We start from the raw sequence: 16,861 nt of genomic DNA, 5'->3' as shown, positions 1-16,861 counted from the left end.
ATAATGGTGTTATTTCAGGATTTGTAAAAACAATTGTGTGCAGCTTTTATCTGTGTTACTCTTTCACTGAATCATTCTTGAAAAAATTTCAGGATCACCAAGCCGCTGACTTTTGCTGACTGTGTTGGAGATGAACTGCCTCTCGGGTGGGAGGAAGTTTACGACCAGCAAGTTGGAGTTTACTACATAGACCACATTAACAGTAAGTACGCCCCATATCCACTCTGTACACGGTGGAAGAAATATATAAAAACCGAGAGAAGCAATATAAATATGAAATGTCTTTCAGCGACTACACTGAACAGAGGAGAGGAACATGCTTTTGTGAGTTAATGTTCTGTTTTTCGCCATCGTCAGAGACCACCCAGATCGAGAACCCGCGGACTCAGTGGCGGCAGGAGCAGGAGCGCATGCTGAAGGAGTACCTGGTGGTGGCCCAGGAGGCCCTCAAAGCCAAGAAGGAGATGTATCTGGTGAAGCAGCAGCGACTGGAGCTGGCTCAGCAGGAGATGTTGCTCTTCCACGAGCTCTCAGAGGACAACCGCTCCATCACCAGCAGTAAGGAACTTCACGACAGCCAGCAGCCCGGCCTTGTTTAAGTTGTTTGGCCTGCACAAATGAACAGTCCCTATTTATTCTCAAGGAGATGCAGTTCTGTTGAACATCTGCTTTATCTTCATCCCTTATTCCTCTGGCCTCCCGTTTTGCCCACCTCCACCCTCAGACTTCAGCCACCTGTCGCATACAAAGCATTGGGAGGGCGTTCAGGCTGGGAGACGACATCGGATCCCACCTCCCTCCTCTTCCACACTGCTCACTCTTCCAACCTTAGAGTCACCACTGCAGACTGACTGTGTACCCCCCCCCCCCCCTCTTTCTTTTTATGTCCTCACAGCACTTTCCGGCTCGTCCTCAAACGCGAAATACGACCCTGACCAAATCAAAGTGGAAATAGCCTGTAGACGAGAGCGGGTAAGTCATTATCAGAGGAGAACAATAGGCTGCAGTCAGGGGCCCCTTCGGGCAGAGAAAGGGGCTGGGGTGTGGCCCCTACAGGATACCGTGGCTCTGGCCGGGGCCCCGGGAGGATGAAGATGAGATCATCATCAAAGGGTCAGGCCAGGGCTAGGTCCCTGACTCAGGGGGCCAGGCTGGACGTGTGTGTGTGTGTTTTTGTGTGAGATCAGTCATACGGGTTGGAGTGTGTTAACCTGCGCCGTTACTCTGAGAACATGACCGTGACGTAATGTGATGTTTCCATAGAAATCTGAACGGATCACACAAAAGACACTCAAGACAAGTGTTTTGGTTTTTTTTTTTTAAGAATTGCAGACAACTCCCTAAAGTCAACAGAGATTATTTGAAGAGTCAGCGGGTTGTGCTGCTATGATCAATGGTCAGTCGGTCAAAAGTCACAGGTCGTCATTATTACTTCCTTTGACGAGACCGTAAACTTCAGTAAATGTTCTATTAAGAGCTGCGGGCCTAAAATTCTGATGATGGTGTCTGTTATTTTAAAGGAATTATTTTGAAATACTTTCGAAAGTATAAAAACAATTAAATACAAATGAACCTTCACAAATAGATTTGATTTTCAATCCCAGCCAAAATAAATTCAACACACTAGGAAAGGAAAAAATACTCTGCAGCCTGTCGGCAGCAGCTGGACATTTCCAGGCGGCTTCAGTTTTTTTTCGGCCATGGACAGTTCGCTTGAGCAGAATCAATATAGTAAGCAGGAATAGTTTGTCTAGACGGAGCAGCAGCAACTGTGAGCTCTTTCTCGGTGGAGACCAGGAGGCTCTCGCCCACTGTGCAACGTACAAAGCCGCCACTCCGATGAGCAGTCAAAGGTCGCTGTGTCTAAAATCAGGCATTCCTGCTGCTTTTGCGTAACGGGACAGACGGATTGACTGGGTGGCTGATAGCAGCTAGTCCCTCGGCCAAAGGACATGTCCCCTTAAAACCTGCCACATGACCGCGCACTATACCGTGGCCTTGTTTCGAAATAACATGATGTTCAAAACTCAGTTGAAAAAAGTCCTTCTCATGATCGTCGCCACTGTTTTTATTTTGCATTAGCAGAAAACCTGTTTTTTTTTTTTTTTTTTTTTTAAATCCCAAAACACTTCCAAATGTCTTTGTGCAGCGTAGGTGGAGGTGCACCTCTGCATAAACATAACCAAACATTCCTGTATGCAAATAGTCATGACTCGGCAGTTTTGCTTGGCGGTGGTGGTGAGAGACGGCCATTGTGGTAACTCCCGCGCTGGTTTGCGTCCACAGCTCTCCAGACTGAAGCAGGAGCTGGCCCAGGTGAAGCAGGAGCTGCAGTATAAGGAAATGGGAGTGGAGACCCTGCAAGAGTGAGTGTTCCTCTGCCCTCGTGTGTCCCAGGCCCACCCTTCCTCTGACAGCCACCCACATTCTGCTTCCTACAGCTCTCTGCCTTTTCATTTCTTCACTCCCTCCCTCAGCTTGGTATTGTCTTTAATGTTCAGCACCTCTCATCCTGTGTTTTAGATGCTGCAGCTGAGAGATTTTACCATTTCAAATATTAGGTTATTTACAAGACATATGAAAAAAGTTTCAAGTGGAGCACTAAAAGGATAGAAAAGTACTTGACGCAAACAGAAAAATAACTTGAGGCATTCACATCCGGCTGGATGAACTGTAAATTTATCAGTAACATGGGTGGTATTTAAGGGCCATGATGTTAAGATGGGAAGACAGTCACCGGTCTGAAACACACTTCATCAAATATATGTTGGAAAAACACATCAAGACTGTTAAATATCAACAGATTCAGGAGAAATTAAGCGCAAGGCTGAAAGTTCAAACTATAGATGCTGTTGATCTTCAGGTCTTCAGGCATCGAAATCAGACGTGATTCACATCTGGAAATCACAGTCTGAGCACCGTTCATTACATACGGCACACGTGCCATTTAAAACTTCAGTCAATTGGAAAACTCTTCTGTAGACAGATGAATTTAAATGCTCTCTTAATTTTGAACATTTATCACGTTCCATAGTAGAATTATCCATTTTTTGAAGGGACCTGTCCGTGACATGAAAGATCCAGCAGCAAATGCCTGATACTGTTGAGCAGCTACAAGAACTGGTCCCTCCTAAAGTCCAGCAGCTGGTGTCGTCACGTCACGGACATTTACCGATAGTGGAGCAAAGAGGGGACGTGGCCCGTGACCTCTTTCAGGTGTGCCGCTGCTATCAGTTTCAACATGAGCTGAAACCTCCACTGAAATGGTAAAATGTCTCCGTTTGAAATATGAGATGTACAAAAGTCATTGCTTTCTGTTGTTTACATTTATGTCAGTGTCCCAACCTTTTTGGAGCTGGACCTGTAAATATGCAGCATTTTAAATATTTAAACTTCTTTTAAGCAGCTCAGAAATACCTCATTTTAAGCAGAAAATACAGAAAGGAGATCTGAAGCAGAATATTTCCAAACTCACAAATGAGAAGTGTTTTAGTTCAGTTTTTCTTTTTTCGTTAAACTTTTTCTTATACAGAGTTTCTTCTTAGAAACATTAACGTGCATACAGTATTTTCTGTGCTGGGAAAACTCTGTACAGCTCCAAATTTCATGTTGGAAGCAGAAGCTCCACCTCTCTGAGAGAGAAAAAAAAGTGTGTTTGAGAAAAGGCAAATGGAGGGAGTTTTTGATGGAAAAGGGGACTCCACCTCAGGAAGAGGATGCACTAGTGGAGTGCATGGAGCCAAGGCTCAGCCTGGAGAGGAAGTCGTTCCATGGAGAGGGGAGGGAGGAGGATGACGGGGAGGAGGAGGAGGAGGAGGGGGAGGGGGAGGAGGGGAGGTGTAGGCCCAAAAAGCAGTTTCAAAAACACAGAGATATCTGGCAGCAAATTCCTCTGAACTTCCTGAGTCCTGGCAAAGAGTCACTTATCTTTTAGATAACACACAACTCAAGTGATTCCCAGAATAGCAGAGAGAATACACAGCTTGCAGAAAACACAAACGCATCTTCATGTCCAGCCTTCTTGCAGGCGTGCGCGCGCTCATGTGCGTGTTTGTGTCTTTGTTTGCCTGTGTATGTGCACGTCCTATTGTTCCCAAAGGTTTTTTTGTTTGTTTGTTTTGTTTTGTTTTTCTGTAGAACAGGGTTAAAGCTGGGAGGGACCCTGGGGCTGTTTTTTTCCCTCCTGATCTCAGTTGTAGTCAGCAATATAGCTAATTGTTCTCCACGCCACATCGCATAAGATAAAGCAAACAAACATGCTTCTTGCATCGAGCCCTTCTCCTGCTCCTCCTAATCGTCACTCCAAGAATGCAGGAGTTTATAGTTTATCTCTGTTGGACGAATATCTCTTCAACTCAGCCCTCCTCCGCTTTATCTTTATGAAGTTTATTAAAATCCAAGGAGCCGCACGGGCTGTATTCAGCGACCATCCCAGCGTAACGTCTGAAAGCCGAACTCACTGGCGGCTCCACCAGCACATCGGGTGGTGCTGATGATGATTGGTGGGTGGGGGCTTCAGTACAGGCACTCTAAGGGTTGTGGGTAGTACCCCTCTATTTTTTTCTTGCTTAGGCATATAAACTTATAAACTCCCAGGCCCTGCCAATGGGGTGGGGGGGAACAAAGCAGGCCTTGTTTTGGGAGGAAGAGGCAGGGTCTGGTGGATGAACAGTACCTGCTGTTGAAGGAGAGTGAAGGAAGCGAGCTGTGGTGAGAGGGGAGGCCACGTGCCAGGCCCACTGACGGAGGAGGCACTACGCCTCCCAACCACCCGACCCGAGCCCCTCCACCTCGCACACACATACACACACACACACACATGTGCACGGAAAATTAACCTGCTAATTTTCACTCTGAGTTTAAAAATAATAAGGATGCAGGCAGATTTCACCTGTTGAATTCAAGGACTGTCGGAGGAAAAATGTGAATATAGAGTCAAACAGAAATTAGCATGCACAGCAGCCGGTCACATGCAGAGTCAGTATTTCATAACTGACCGCAACTCTAAAAAAAAAAGAAAAAGAAAATGAAGAAAAACACTTGACTCGTTCATGTTAGCTCCCACACAGAAATTCTTCAGATGTTCATCGGATTTTTCAGCGACTTTATTTTCACTGACCTGCTTTTCCTCAGAGCTGTTTGTTGGTAGATTACTTTGTTTTTGTGGAATATTTATGTCTTCTGTAATCTGTGATGAGATTACGCACATAAACACTCAGTGATATCAGAGCATTCAGCTGGATTTTATTCAGACATTGTTAAATACAACACAGTCATTTTACGGCAGCTTTACAGAGGAAAACCCAACAATTGGCCACGAGCAAGCGTAAGCAGCAGTGGAAAGGAAAAACTCCTTTTTAACAGGCTAACAAGTTTTCAAACAGAAGTGTTTTTCACTGACTGATTAGGTCCTCAATACACTAGTTTGTATTTATTTTAAAAGTCTATTAGCAAATGTTTGGTTTAACCCACAAAAGCTTCATGCAAGCTTGTACTAAAAGCACCCAAACCAGCTGTCTGTAATCACAATATTTCACAAACGCACTGAGGACCCACACTTTATTATTATAAAATTAAGTTAGAGAGCTACCATGTATAATGTCCACAGTTATATTAAATCATAACTTGAACTCGTTGCCTGGATTTCATAAATAATATAAATAATAACTGTCATAAAAACGGTCAGGAAAAGAACACCAAAGATCTTGATATCATTATCTGGATGTTTAAAGTCTTTTTATAGTCACTATTTAATGGTTTTTATAATTTCATGAATTAGTTCTGAAGGAATTCCAGCAAATTGCAAAGACTCAATGTCTCTGAGACGGTTTTAGGTTCGAAGCTCGCTGAGGAATGACTTTCATTACACACTTTTCCATCCAGGATCGACAGAAAGATGTCGTGCAGTCAGACAAACTACAAGCTGGATGAGGCTCAGGCCATCTTCAACGAGCTGCGCAGCATCAAGAAGGCCATCAGCACCGGCGAGAAGGAGAGGCAGGACCTTATCCAGGTACCAGCCGCCTCCTCTGAGTCTGGGCCTCTGTGGAGGTCGATCCTCTTCCTGCCCCTCACCACTTCTTTTGTGAAGCTGCTGGCTTTGTAGGTGTATTCCATACTGACCTCTAGTGTTTGTTAGTACCTACTGTTCCACCGCTCGTCTTTGAAGAAAGCAGACTTCCAGACATCTGAATCACCCGGACTCTTTCTCATGGGGCTGATTCACCGGACAGGATCACAGTTTATTCTGGAGGATTGTGTAGCTGCAAGTCATTTTAGACGTGTGTCAAAGCTTCAAAATGAGAATATGAAGATGAAGCGTCGTTACACAGTATGCTCATCTCTGTTCTGAGACACGTATATATTTGCTGACACTGTGTGTTTTGCCCTTTTTCCTTGCAGAGCCTTGCAAAGCTGACGGTTAACTTCCAAAGCAGCTTGTCGATCGGCGAGTCGGCCGGCGAAGTGGCGAACAGCACTGGAACTGCGGGTGACTCGTGTAATCCTCAGCAGTACTGTGACACTGGCTGTCAGACGGACATCCTCGGAGAGGTGAGGCGGCGTCTCTTACTCTCGCCTTGAAACCACAAACACAAGCTGAAGCCGTGACTTCAGCTCCCTTCCCCTGTTTGTAAACACGCATCCTCACATCAGACGTGTGTTTTGTCATCTGTGACGTCTGATTTCCGTTTCCCTCCCCGCGCAGTGCGTCTCCCAAGATTCCTCACATCTGGTTGACAAAGTGAAACTCAACTGGCAGTATGAGGAAGCCAAGAAAAAGTAAGTTCGTCCCGCTGTTTTCTGTTTGTCAGCCGTAGTAGTTGTGTGACACACCAGCACGCAGCCGTGACTCACAGGTGCCCGCCGGCGCTCCCCCCTCCGTCCCCGGGCCCTGTGCGCTGCGCCGCCAGAGAGTAGGAGGATGTGTTCTGGATAGTATTTGCTCCCGGTGGCCGCCGAGCGATGTCTGGCCAGCAGAATGAGCTGGGTGGTCACATTCTTGCCTGGCCGCGCCGCAGCCGCTGACTGTGTGCTGCCTTTGTGCGCCGGGCTGGGCAGAGAGCGAGGACTGGGCCCACCGCCCTGCCTCCACGCTGACACCCTGCTCGTCCGCAGGGCGGTTCAATGCACACACGGCCGGTTAAATATATCCTCGCACATGCTTTCACACATGCTACATTATACATTGGCAGGATCAACATCAGATAGAGGCTGAAATTCAGGGGTCAGAGGTGTGTGTGAGTTTGGGACAGGTACATCATGGGGCTGTGTGACGATGCCTGCACGAAGCGATGCGGAGCCGCAGTGTGATGATAAGCTGCTGCTGCAACAGACATCCCCTTTGTTATTACCCTGGATGCTTTGCACACACTATTTTTTTTTTATTTATTTATTTTTTTTAAAAGCCAGAATCATGTTGCTGTGGCGACTTGGCAACATCAATGCCAACCATGACATCAGGGAGGGAGGGAGGGAGAAGGGAGACCTGTGGAAACTTGCATGCTCTGTCACTGAGTCATTTGGTTTGAAATCCAGCACACATAAACACAGTTATTTCATCCAAGCTGAGAACTGAAGCTAAGACCCTGAACAAGCCTCTGGGCTATATACACCTGCAAGTTCTCTGGCTGCCACGGCACCGGCTGGCTGCAGCTCTGAACACACGCACACATCCTCTGAATGCTGCTGTGTGTGTGTGTGTGTGTGTGTGCGTGCGTGTGTGTGTGTGTGTGTGTGTGTGTGTGCTGTCTTCCCGTGTTGTTGTAAAGCTTTGTGCACAGTGCATGTTCCATCAGTCATTCAGCAGGTCACACACACACGGCGTCACTTATGAAAAGACTTCAGACACACACCAAGAAGAAAACCAGTCTAAGTAACTTGAAATGTACTGTATTCATGGTTTTAAACTAATTTTATTATACTTGAGTTGATTTTGTGCAGTGTGTGCCAGCACAGACACACATTCCACAATCAAGTTTTAATACAATTCCTAATGTATTTGAATATCCATTTGTTTTAATCGAGAAACGATTTTTAGTTTTCTTAAAGCTTCATATACTGATGCAAGCCAGTAGCTTTGTGACTTAATCTTCATATTTTAATAAATTCAATTAACTCCTGAGTAAAGCCTGTCGATAGGTTTACCTACTAACAAATGCATAAACTGAAGTGCTGACTAAAATTACCCTAAAGCAACAAAATAAATAAAACTGGCTTAATCAGTAGACAGTAACGTGTTGAAATTATCTATAATTTACACAGAGTTGTCCTTTTTACATGGCCACACAATATTGTTGCTATTTTTAAAGAAATTAAACATTAACCCATCAATTTTTCAATTCTACCTAATAATTATGAAGAATATTTGCAGACAATTGAAATAAAAAATAAAAATAGTGGGGGTATGTTAAATCAAAACATTACATTAGAAAATTCTGTGGAAGTGTGAAAATATTTCATCTCTGTAAACTTTTTTCCCCTGTATGACAAAAGTTTGCATAAAACCCGATGGAACGCTCCTGAGTTAAGTCTGTTGCCGGCAGTCGGAGTTTATCTGGCTCTTCCAGTCGTGGGAACAATCCTTGACGCAGCAGTGAAGCCTGTCGGTGCAAGTCCAAATGTTTTCTGAATGGAGATCGACCGGTCCACTAATAGGTGAAATTAGACCTTTGTCTAATGCTTTCAGCTCATAATTAACAAAAAAAAAGGAGGAAAATAAAACATTTAGTGCATCAAGAGAGAGAAATTTGCCATCCTAGGATGGCTGTTGAAGGTTTTGAATTTCAAAATAAGACCCGAATGGCTGTTAAGTGACTAAGTAAAGTAAGTATTTCATTGTTTGAAGTTGAGCGTGTGTTAACCCGTCCTGTGAGCGCACCTGTAACCTGCATGATGTACAGTCTGTTTCACTTGTTTATGATCTGTTATAGTTTCAACAAACACCAGAAAATACCACGTCAGTGTGTGTGTTCGTGTTTGTTTGAGCCGAGTTGAGAGCTTGAGGTGTCACAGGAGTGAGGAGAGTGTTTTTTGTATTCGATACATTCCTGATCATGGCATGTAAACTCTGTGCTGTTTGCACTGGCGCTCGGCTGCCAGGCACATTTGGCTCCAGCAGAGTTTTTGTAAACAAACGTTCAGGACCAAAGCGGGCGCGCCGTGCACGCCGTGCACCCGCCCACCCCTGACTGTAAAGCTGTCAGCTGCGTCCAGCGCGGCTTCGCCAGGTGTGAGCGGCACCTTAAAAAATGTGCAAACCCTCTGGTGTCTCCTCATTAATCTCTCAGGGTGCAGAGCATCCAGCACCAGCTAGCACAGCTGGACAGTGAAAGCTGGTCGGGGCGGGCCGAGGCGGACCGGGACCGCGACTTCATGCAGCTCCTGCGCGAGAAGGAGGCCCTCCTGCAGGAGATCATCCTGGTCAGCAAGCAGCAGCACTCGCCGGAGACGCTGCTGCAGCTGGAGGAGGAGCGCTCCCGGCTGGAGGAGGAGGTGCAGCGGGCCCACAGTTCCCAGAGCCAGGGGGCCAATCAGAGGTGAGACGGCAGGAGGGAGACACAGTCCGGCTTTAGAAAGAGACACAACACTTCTACGTCTGCAGCTTCGTGACTTTTCTGTATTTATTTCAATTGGTTTCAATAGCAGCAACAAGCATGAGGTCAAAAGAATGTTGGTCAATTATAGTCATTACTAATTATATACAATTATGTCTTTATACTGTACATGTGCTTTACAAACATGTATGTGTGGAAAAGTGTTTGTTTTTTATTAATTGGACGTAATTATTTCAAAATATCCTCAAATTATTTAGCTGTGCTCACACACATGAAATAGCATCAGATGGACAAGTCATGTGACTGCAGAATTATTTGATGGTTAAAAACAATTTATTAAAGAGAAACTGATATGACAAAGGAATCCTAAAACACAAGACACACACACACACACACACACACACACACACACACACACACACACACACACACACACACACACACAGAAGGGGCAAGTCAAGTTTATTTTTATAGTACCACCCAGGCACAGGGTGCCTACGAAGTGACTCTGAGGAATGATCTTTAACTTTACATCCAAGACAATTAAAAGCAACAGTAAAAGCAAGACGCTTCACTGTTCATCCAAAAACGACAAGAAATGGTATGAAAAAACAAAACCCAACCCCAGATGTTCAAATGGTTTTTCGTGACGTGACGCAGGTCAAATCGCCTCTGAAACTGCCTGATTTTTAAAATCTTATATGAAAAATGCCGATGGCTTGTTGGAATGTGGTGACAGTTAAACATGTCTGCGCATCGCTGTTATTTTTGTTCCTGGTTTTAGCCACAGATCAGGGATCACGTTGTTCCCTGATCTCCTCCAGCCCCCTGTGACCTAAAGTTGTCTGTAGTGACAGAAAACGAAGGGATGAAAGAGGAACAGAGGGCCAAATGAGGGGGAGAGTTATCTCTTTTCACCTGTCATGGACAATTAGGATGTCTTCATCACTCAGGTTGTTCTATTAGAAGCTTTGCGACATGTTGCAACGCAGCAGAAACCGTTTGGAGTTTATGATCCAACATCTCAATTACAGGAGACGCAGAACATGGAAATCTGTGTTATGACTGTTTCATTTGGATAATCTGTGTGACTAAATCTGTGTATTTCCTGCCAGGATTCTGCAGCAAGAGAAGAGGAACGCGCTGCTGAGGCAGCTGGAGGAAGCAACTCGCATCACCACCTACCTTCACTCTCAGCTGAAAAGGTGCAGCGGCGGGTTACAGCCGTCGGACAGGAGGCGTCCCTCCCGCTCCCTTCCTCACGCGTCTCTCTGCCTCCCCTGCAGCCTGTCGGCCAGCTCCCTGACCGTGTCGTCCAGCAGCAGCCGCGGGTCGCTGGCCTCCAGCCGCGGCTCGCTGGCGTCCAGCCGGGGCTCCCTCAGCTCCATCAGCTTCAGCGACATCTACGGCCTTCCGCAGTACGAGCGCCACGACGGGGCCGGCGAGCCGCTGGAGTCCCACCTCCGCTACCTGCTGCCCACGGAGGCCGTGTCAAGAGACTGCTCCATGTTCACGCCGGACCCCTTGACGCAAAGCAAGGCCAAGCGCTCCCACGACACCCCGCAGTCCCTGGCCTCGCTGTCCTCGCGCTCCTCGCTCTCCTCCCTGTCGCCGCCCAGCTCTCCCATGGACACGCCGTATCACTCCGCCCCCCAGGACTGCCCGCTGACGCAGATGACGGAGGAGTACATGGAGCAGGCGGGCCGCGGCCTGCTGGAGGGGCTGCGGGCTCAGTCACAGACCCTGTCGCACACCGCCATGCTGAGTGGCGAGGACACGGTCAACCCCGCCGCCGCCGCCGCGCATCTGCTGGATAACAAGCTGCACAGAGACGGCGGCGCTCAGGCGCCCTTCACTTCCACAGGCAAGTCGGGGCGCCGTGCCCTCTGTCGCGCGTTTCTCTTCAAGATATGAGGATGACTGTGACTCTTCCTCTTCAGGAGTGACTCTGAGGGGAAACAGCGCCAACAGAAGTGGCAGACGAGCCCGGAGAGTTTCAGCAGGCGTCTCCGAAGACGCCCTGGCGACCGACAGTGGCGTGTTCGAGGCCTGGGGCCGAAGGTGAGAGCAGAGGCACCTGCTGAGCTGTCTGCACCTCCTGCAGCCAGAGAGGAAAACTGCAGCACCTGAGAAAAAGAGAAGAACACAATCAGATGTGATTATAGGATGATTCTAAGTGTTAGTGGTTAGAGCAGCTGTTAGTGGTTCTCTAAAGTCACATCTAACGGAAAGAAATGCAGCATTGATCCTGAACTCGCTCAGTCTTCCACCAAGTCAGGTGAAAGATGACTCACTGCACGTAACGTTATCGTTAACCTGTTCTCACTTCTTATCTCGGCTGTCCTTTTTTTAATTAGCTGTTAAAATCTAAATTTAGTGTCTCCTCCAAATAACTGGTGTAGCTTTGGCTGAGCTTAATGAGCGTTTCAGTCAGTGGCCGCAGCTCAGTGCCGACAGCTCAGTTAATGAGTCACAGTAACACAACAGTTCGACGGCTGCGCACACATGAGTAAGTTACTCATTTACACAGTGAACCCTTTGTGTTTCATGTATAAAAATTAACAAAATTAACAATATTTAACAGCTTGAGCCACACTGATCCGTTCAAATCCATGCTGTGCACACACACACACACACACACACACACACACACACACACACACACACACACACACACACGTATCGCATACCCGCTGCTGTTTGGATCGCTGAAGGATCTGCTTTGTCGTCTCACCAACAGGCCGGAGGAGTTTGACGAGATGTCGTACATGAAAGAGCTGACGCCTGCAAGCGAGCCCACCCAGATCCAGCTGGGACTGCTGTGAGTAAACTGTAAACGGCAGCGTGCGTGTGGGTGGCGGCCTCGTTCACCGTCAGCAGCCCTGCGCGTTCGCTCTGGATCAGCTTTTTGCTTTTCCTCCTCTCAGGTGGGAGTCCGGCTCGCAGTCGCTACGGCTGCATCTGTTACAGCTTAAGAATCTGAACAGGTCAATTGTGAGGGATGGCTTCAAAGTGTGAGTATATCCAGCTTGCTGAGGTTTTGGTAAAGTGTGTTTTTACTCTCTTCTCTTTTCATTAATTTACTAGAGACAGTACGTTTTTTTTTCTCTTTGTTGCATGGATTCTGGGTTATATTATGCGATTAGTATTTTACACAACATCAGGTTTTCCCCTCTCGAAGTCGATTGAGCTCATTTTTCATTCACAGCTGCCTTATTGGTGGTTTCATAGATTAATAATAATGAAGACAGTCCTGTGAGAGTTTGTTTGGCGCTAACATGACAGCGTCACACAGCTGCTGCACATCCGTCATGTGAAATCAGCACGTTGGACAGAAATCTGGTGAACTCAGTGAAAAAGCAGCTACAAACCACCAGCATTTCAGTGGAGCTACGTCTGCTGGTCTTTGGACAGTATTGAGAGAGAGATGAACACATTATTTTCATGTAGTCATCATTTCAACTAAACCATGTCAGGGAGTTTGATCAGTTTTCATTAATTGTCAAATCAGGGCTTTAAATTCCAAATGTAAATTAAAAATAATCTCCCCAAAAAATAAAGACCTCTTCATGGCACACATCTTATAACCTACTGATTTCTGAAACTTAAATAATTAACAGTGGTTTTATTTCACACAAACAAAGTCAGATGGATCGCAGCTTGTTGCATTACCCAAAATCAAATAATTATTCAATCCTACTTCAGACTCATCACAGACAATGCTGAGCCTGAAAAGGTGAGTTAAAGACGGGAGCGGAGGTCACTAGAGTCCATTAGGAAGAACAAGAGTGTTTGTGAGCTCTCTGTGTGCTTCTTATAGATGAGGAATTGTTGACTCCTCCTTTGATTTCACATTTTTAAATCATTTCATCCACAATCTGTGTGATCTTTCAAGGTTTAAATAACGGCAGCAGAACATGTAATTGATTGACTGCATTAGTAGCATTTAAGTCGACCTTTAAACTGCAGCTGGTGTGACAATGAGCCCAGTTCTGCTTTACATCTGTGTGTCTGTGTTGTTCAGGTATGTGAAGGTGCACCTGATTCCTCTGGACGCCAGCCGGGCCTGTGCGTTCTACTGTTGCACAGCGTTGGAGCCGCAGCACCAGCTGAGTTTCAACGAGGGCTTCCGCATTCCCGTTCCTGCAAACGCCCTGGCGGTGTGCGCCCTGCAGCTGTCCGTGTGCTCGCTGGGTCCTCAGGCGCAGGAGGAGCTGCTGGTGGGTGTGAGAGGCCGGGCGGTGGCGCTCCCGTCCTCGCAGCAGTGAAATGGGACTCGGTTTGACGCCGGGTGTTTCCGCAGGGCACGGCCCAGCTGAGTCTGGCGGACTGCGAGGGCCGAGCGGAGATGGTGTACCACTGGCTGAGAGTTCAGATCGTGAGCGGAGCGGAGTCCCAGAGGCCCGAGCAGAAGAGCCTCGGCCACCGCCGACACCACGACGGCCAGGACGACGAGCAGAGGCCGAGGACCGTGGTGAGCACACACACATTTAGAAAGAGTTGAAAAAACGTATTTATTCATAAACATGAAAGGCCATTTCATAGTAATCAATAATAAACAGCTACATGCACCTAAGTACACAAATTTAGAAATGTGAAGTGTGAAACTCGTGAAGCCGTTCGTTTATCGGCCGCTCCTGAAAAACATTTTATCAAACTGAATAAATACAAACTGGATACGTTATAATATTCTGCTGCACAGATTTACCTTCTGTGCTGAATTTACGATCAGTCACTAAGACTGGAAAACAGCTGTGAACTAATACAGGATATATGAGTGGATTTACATGTTGACACATAAACGGAGAGCTGATGATGTAGAATTGATTCTGTCTGCTCCCCACACCACATCTCCTCTGCAGTTACACTGATGAAGTCTGTCCCGAGGTATTGGCTTAGCCTCATCAGGCCAGTAATTTATCTTTATTTGTGTATGTATAGGCTGACATTGTGGCTGTGTTCCCGACATAAAAATGGAAAATCTCACCAAAATGACAAAATATATCTGATTTGCTGGGTAGATGGTGTTTGAAAAAAACAAAAAACAAAAAGCAATTACCCACAACGTGCCAAGAAATAAGACAAACAAAAAACACACACGGTATCACCCTGGATTATTTTACAGGGTTCATTAAAATCTTATGTGTTTTCGTCAGATAAGACTCCATAAAATAACATCAGTTAATTAAGTGTGTTGGTTTTTGATGGAGAGAAATATGAGCAGAAGTTAATAAAACAATAAATAATCAACTTTTCAATTTACCCACCTGTTGGGTCATCGTCAGAAGAGGAGGTGGTCCTCCAGTGTTCACAGAGGGAAAACATGATTTGGTGCAATCGAGCCAGCTTTGCTTTGAGTGTGTGTTTGCTGTGTGATATCTCAGGATGCCGGGTTCACTCCGCTGTCACGGACCGCCGCCGCTGCCCTTGCTGCCGCCGCCGGCCCCAGCACCATCCACCTGGAGGTCCGGGACGCAGAGCTGGAGCTGCAGAGGTTGGAGAAGAAGGACGAGCCCGGCGAGGCGGCGTCTGAGAGGTGACGCAGTGTTTTGTGGCGTGACGTTGGAAACGGGCGCCGCCGGCTTTGGCGCTGTGTGACGAGTGTGCGTGTGTTTCTCAGGAGCTGGCAGGCGGAGTCGGTGGACAGCGGCTGCAGCAACAGCACGGCGTTCACAGCCGCCTGCTCCGAGGGCCTCTGCGCTGAAGGCTCCTGCATCACCACCGGGGGGCGCTGTGAACAAACGGCCAGCAAGCTCTCTGCTGTGAAGGTAAAGTGAGATTTTTTTCCTCTTTTTTTGCCGTTGGCAGAAGAGTAAGTTTTAACAGGACCGCTGACGTGCGGCTGCAGGTGGAGAAGGCCACCATGACGGAGGGCCTGTTCCCGGAGCCGGTGCGAGTCCGGCCTAAAGAGAGGGGGGGCCGCTGGGGGCACGCCTCCCCCTTCATGCGAGGGAGCACCATCGTCCGCTCGCAGACCTTCTCCCCCGGCGCCCGCAGTCAGTACGTCTGCAGGGTGAGTCCGCCGAACCGGGCGAAGACTCCGCCGTGATCACAGCTGACTGACATTTCCGGCTGCTCTGATATGACGCCCGTCTTTCCTCCAGCTATACCGCAGCGACAGCGACAGCTCCACCCTACCAAAGAAATCGCCTTTCGTCAGAAACACGCTGGAAAGGAGAACAATGCGATACAAGCAGGTGAGCAACGGCGTCGTCTTTCCTGTTCAAGACCGAGCAAAATCAGTCGGGATGTTGTGCGGACTTGATGCCAGCATGAGCGAAAAACACAGGATCGAAGAAAACTTTTTAGAGAAGCAGAGTCTGAGAAACGGTAAACCTGAAAATGATGCCAGAAGCAAATCATCTAAATATCTCAGTCTGTGTAAAGAGGGGGAGCGCAGTGTTATCGTCAAAACAAACGTGACTGAAAACATTTATGCATCGACACACACCCTGCAAACAGAGATCAAGAGATCAAACTCAACTAGAGCTTAACCTCACTGGACCATATCTGGCAATTTCCACATTTCTTCCAGGCCAATAATTGTAATAATAATAATAATATTAATAATAATAATTATAATGATATTCATAAACTCAAAAGTGAAAAACATACACGGTGTGTATGAGTGTACTTTATATAGGCTTGGATAAATTTTATGTTCATATTAAAGTGAGTGTGAACAGGAGCAGAGTGTGACTGGCGTGACAGCAGTTTGGTAAAAACCTACAGACTTTCCCATTCATCTGCGTTTTTAACCTGTCAGTGATGGAAATCGCACGGTTTTGCACTTTCCAGCAGATTTTGTTACAGATATAACGGTGTTTGTGTGCTTTCATTTAGGGATGTCCCGATCAGGTTTTATTGCCTCCGAGTCCGAGTCCGAGTCCTATCATTTTGAGTATCTGCCGATTCCGAGTCCCGATCCGATTCTTTTCTAATATAGTAAAATATGTACATTATCTATTAAAAAAAAAAAAAAAAAAAAAACTAAAAAAACTTATGAAAAGTTCTCCTTTTTTATTTTCTTAACGTCAATTCAAAACAACACATATTGCCGTCTCTCTGTAATTACATCTTTCTGTAGCACGGAAAACCTAAATACATCTCATTTAACCCATTAAAGCCGGCACGCATTACCACTGCAGTGTGCAGCAGAGGCCAGAAACGTTCAACACAAAGTTAGGAGGCAGTGCAGCAACACGATCTGGACCCGGAAACAGGACCAGTTATGCGTATGCGCGAGTTTGATGCATTTCATTGCCCAAGAAACAGCTGATTAGCGCAAAGAAGAAGAAAAAAAGACC

General features: G+C 46.7%; 1 protein-coding gene across 2 annotated transcripts in view; it reads left to right on the top strand.

Moving 5' to 3' along the window:
• wwc3 (WWC family member 3) overlaps positions 1-16,861 on the top strand; it is a 39,555-nt gene that overhangs the window by 20,182 nt on the left and 2,512 nt on the right. The window contains exons 2-20 of one of the 2 annotated variants that reach the window (XM_030083527.1): positions 93-202; positions 358-558; positions 896-972; positions 2,287-2,366; positions 5,884-6,013; positions 6,403-6,552; positions 6,707-6,780; positions 9,288-9,536; positions 10,670-10,759; positions 10,841-11,418; positions 11,495-11,615; positions 12,295-12,375; positions 12,482-12,568; positions 13,579-13,774; positions 13,858-14,028; positions 14,939-15,090; positions 15,175-15,322; positions 15,403-15,567; positions 15,659-15,751. In XM_030083527.1, coding sequence (XP_029939387.1) covers positions 93-202; positions 358-558; positions 896-972; positions 2,287-2,366; positions 5,884-6,013; positions 6,403-6,552; positions 6,707-6,780; positions 9,288-9,536; positions 10,670-10,759; positions 10,841-11,418; positions 11,495-11,615; positions 12,295-12,375; positions 12,482-12,568; positions 13,579-13,774; positions 13,858-14,028; positions 14,939-15,090; positions 15,175-15,322; positions 15,403-15,567; positions 15,659-15,751 — 2,953 coding nt within the window. Of the gene's footprint in view, positions 1-92; positions 203-357; positions 559-895; positions 973-2,286; positions 2,367-5,883; positions 6,014-6,402; positions 6,553-6,706; positions 6,781-9,287; positions 9,537-10,669; positions 11,419-11,494; positions 11,616-12,294; positions 12,376-12,481; positions 12,569-13,578; positions 13,775-13,857; positions 14,029-14,938; positions 15,091-15,174; positions 15,323-15,402; positions 15,568-15,658; positions 15,752-16,861 lie in introns of both variants that reach the window. The other variant, XM_030083526.1, reaches the window with a different exon arrangement.

This window comes from Salarias fasciatus, chromosome 23, assembly GCF_902148845.1.
Source record: "Salarias fasciatus chromosome 23, fSalaFa1.1, whole genome shotgun sequence".
NCBI lineage: Eukaryota > Metazoa > Chordata > Actinopteri > Blenniiformes > Blenniidae > Salarias > Salarias fasciatus.
The sequence above is the reverse complement of the archived record's forward strand: the minus strand, read 5'-3'. Positions and strand labels throughout refer to the sequence as shown.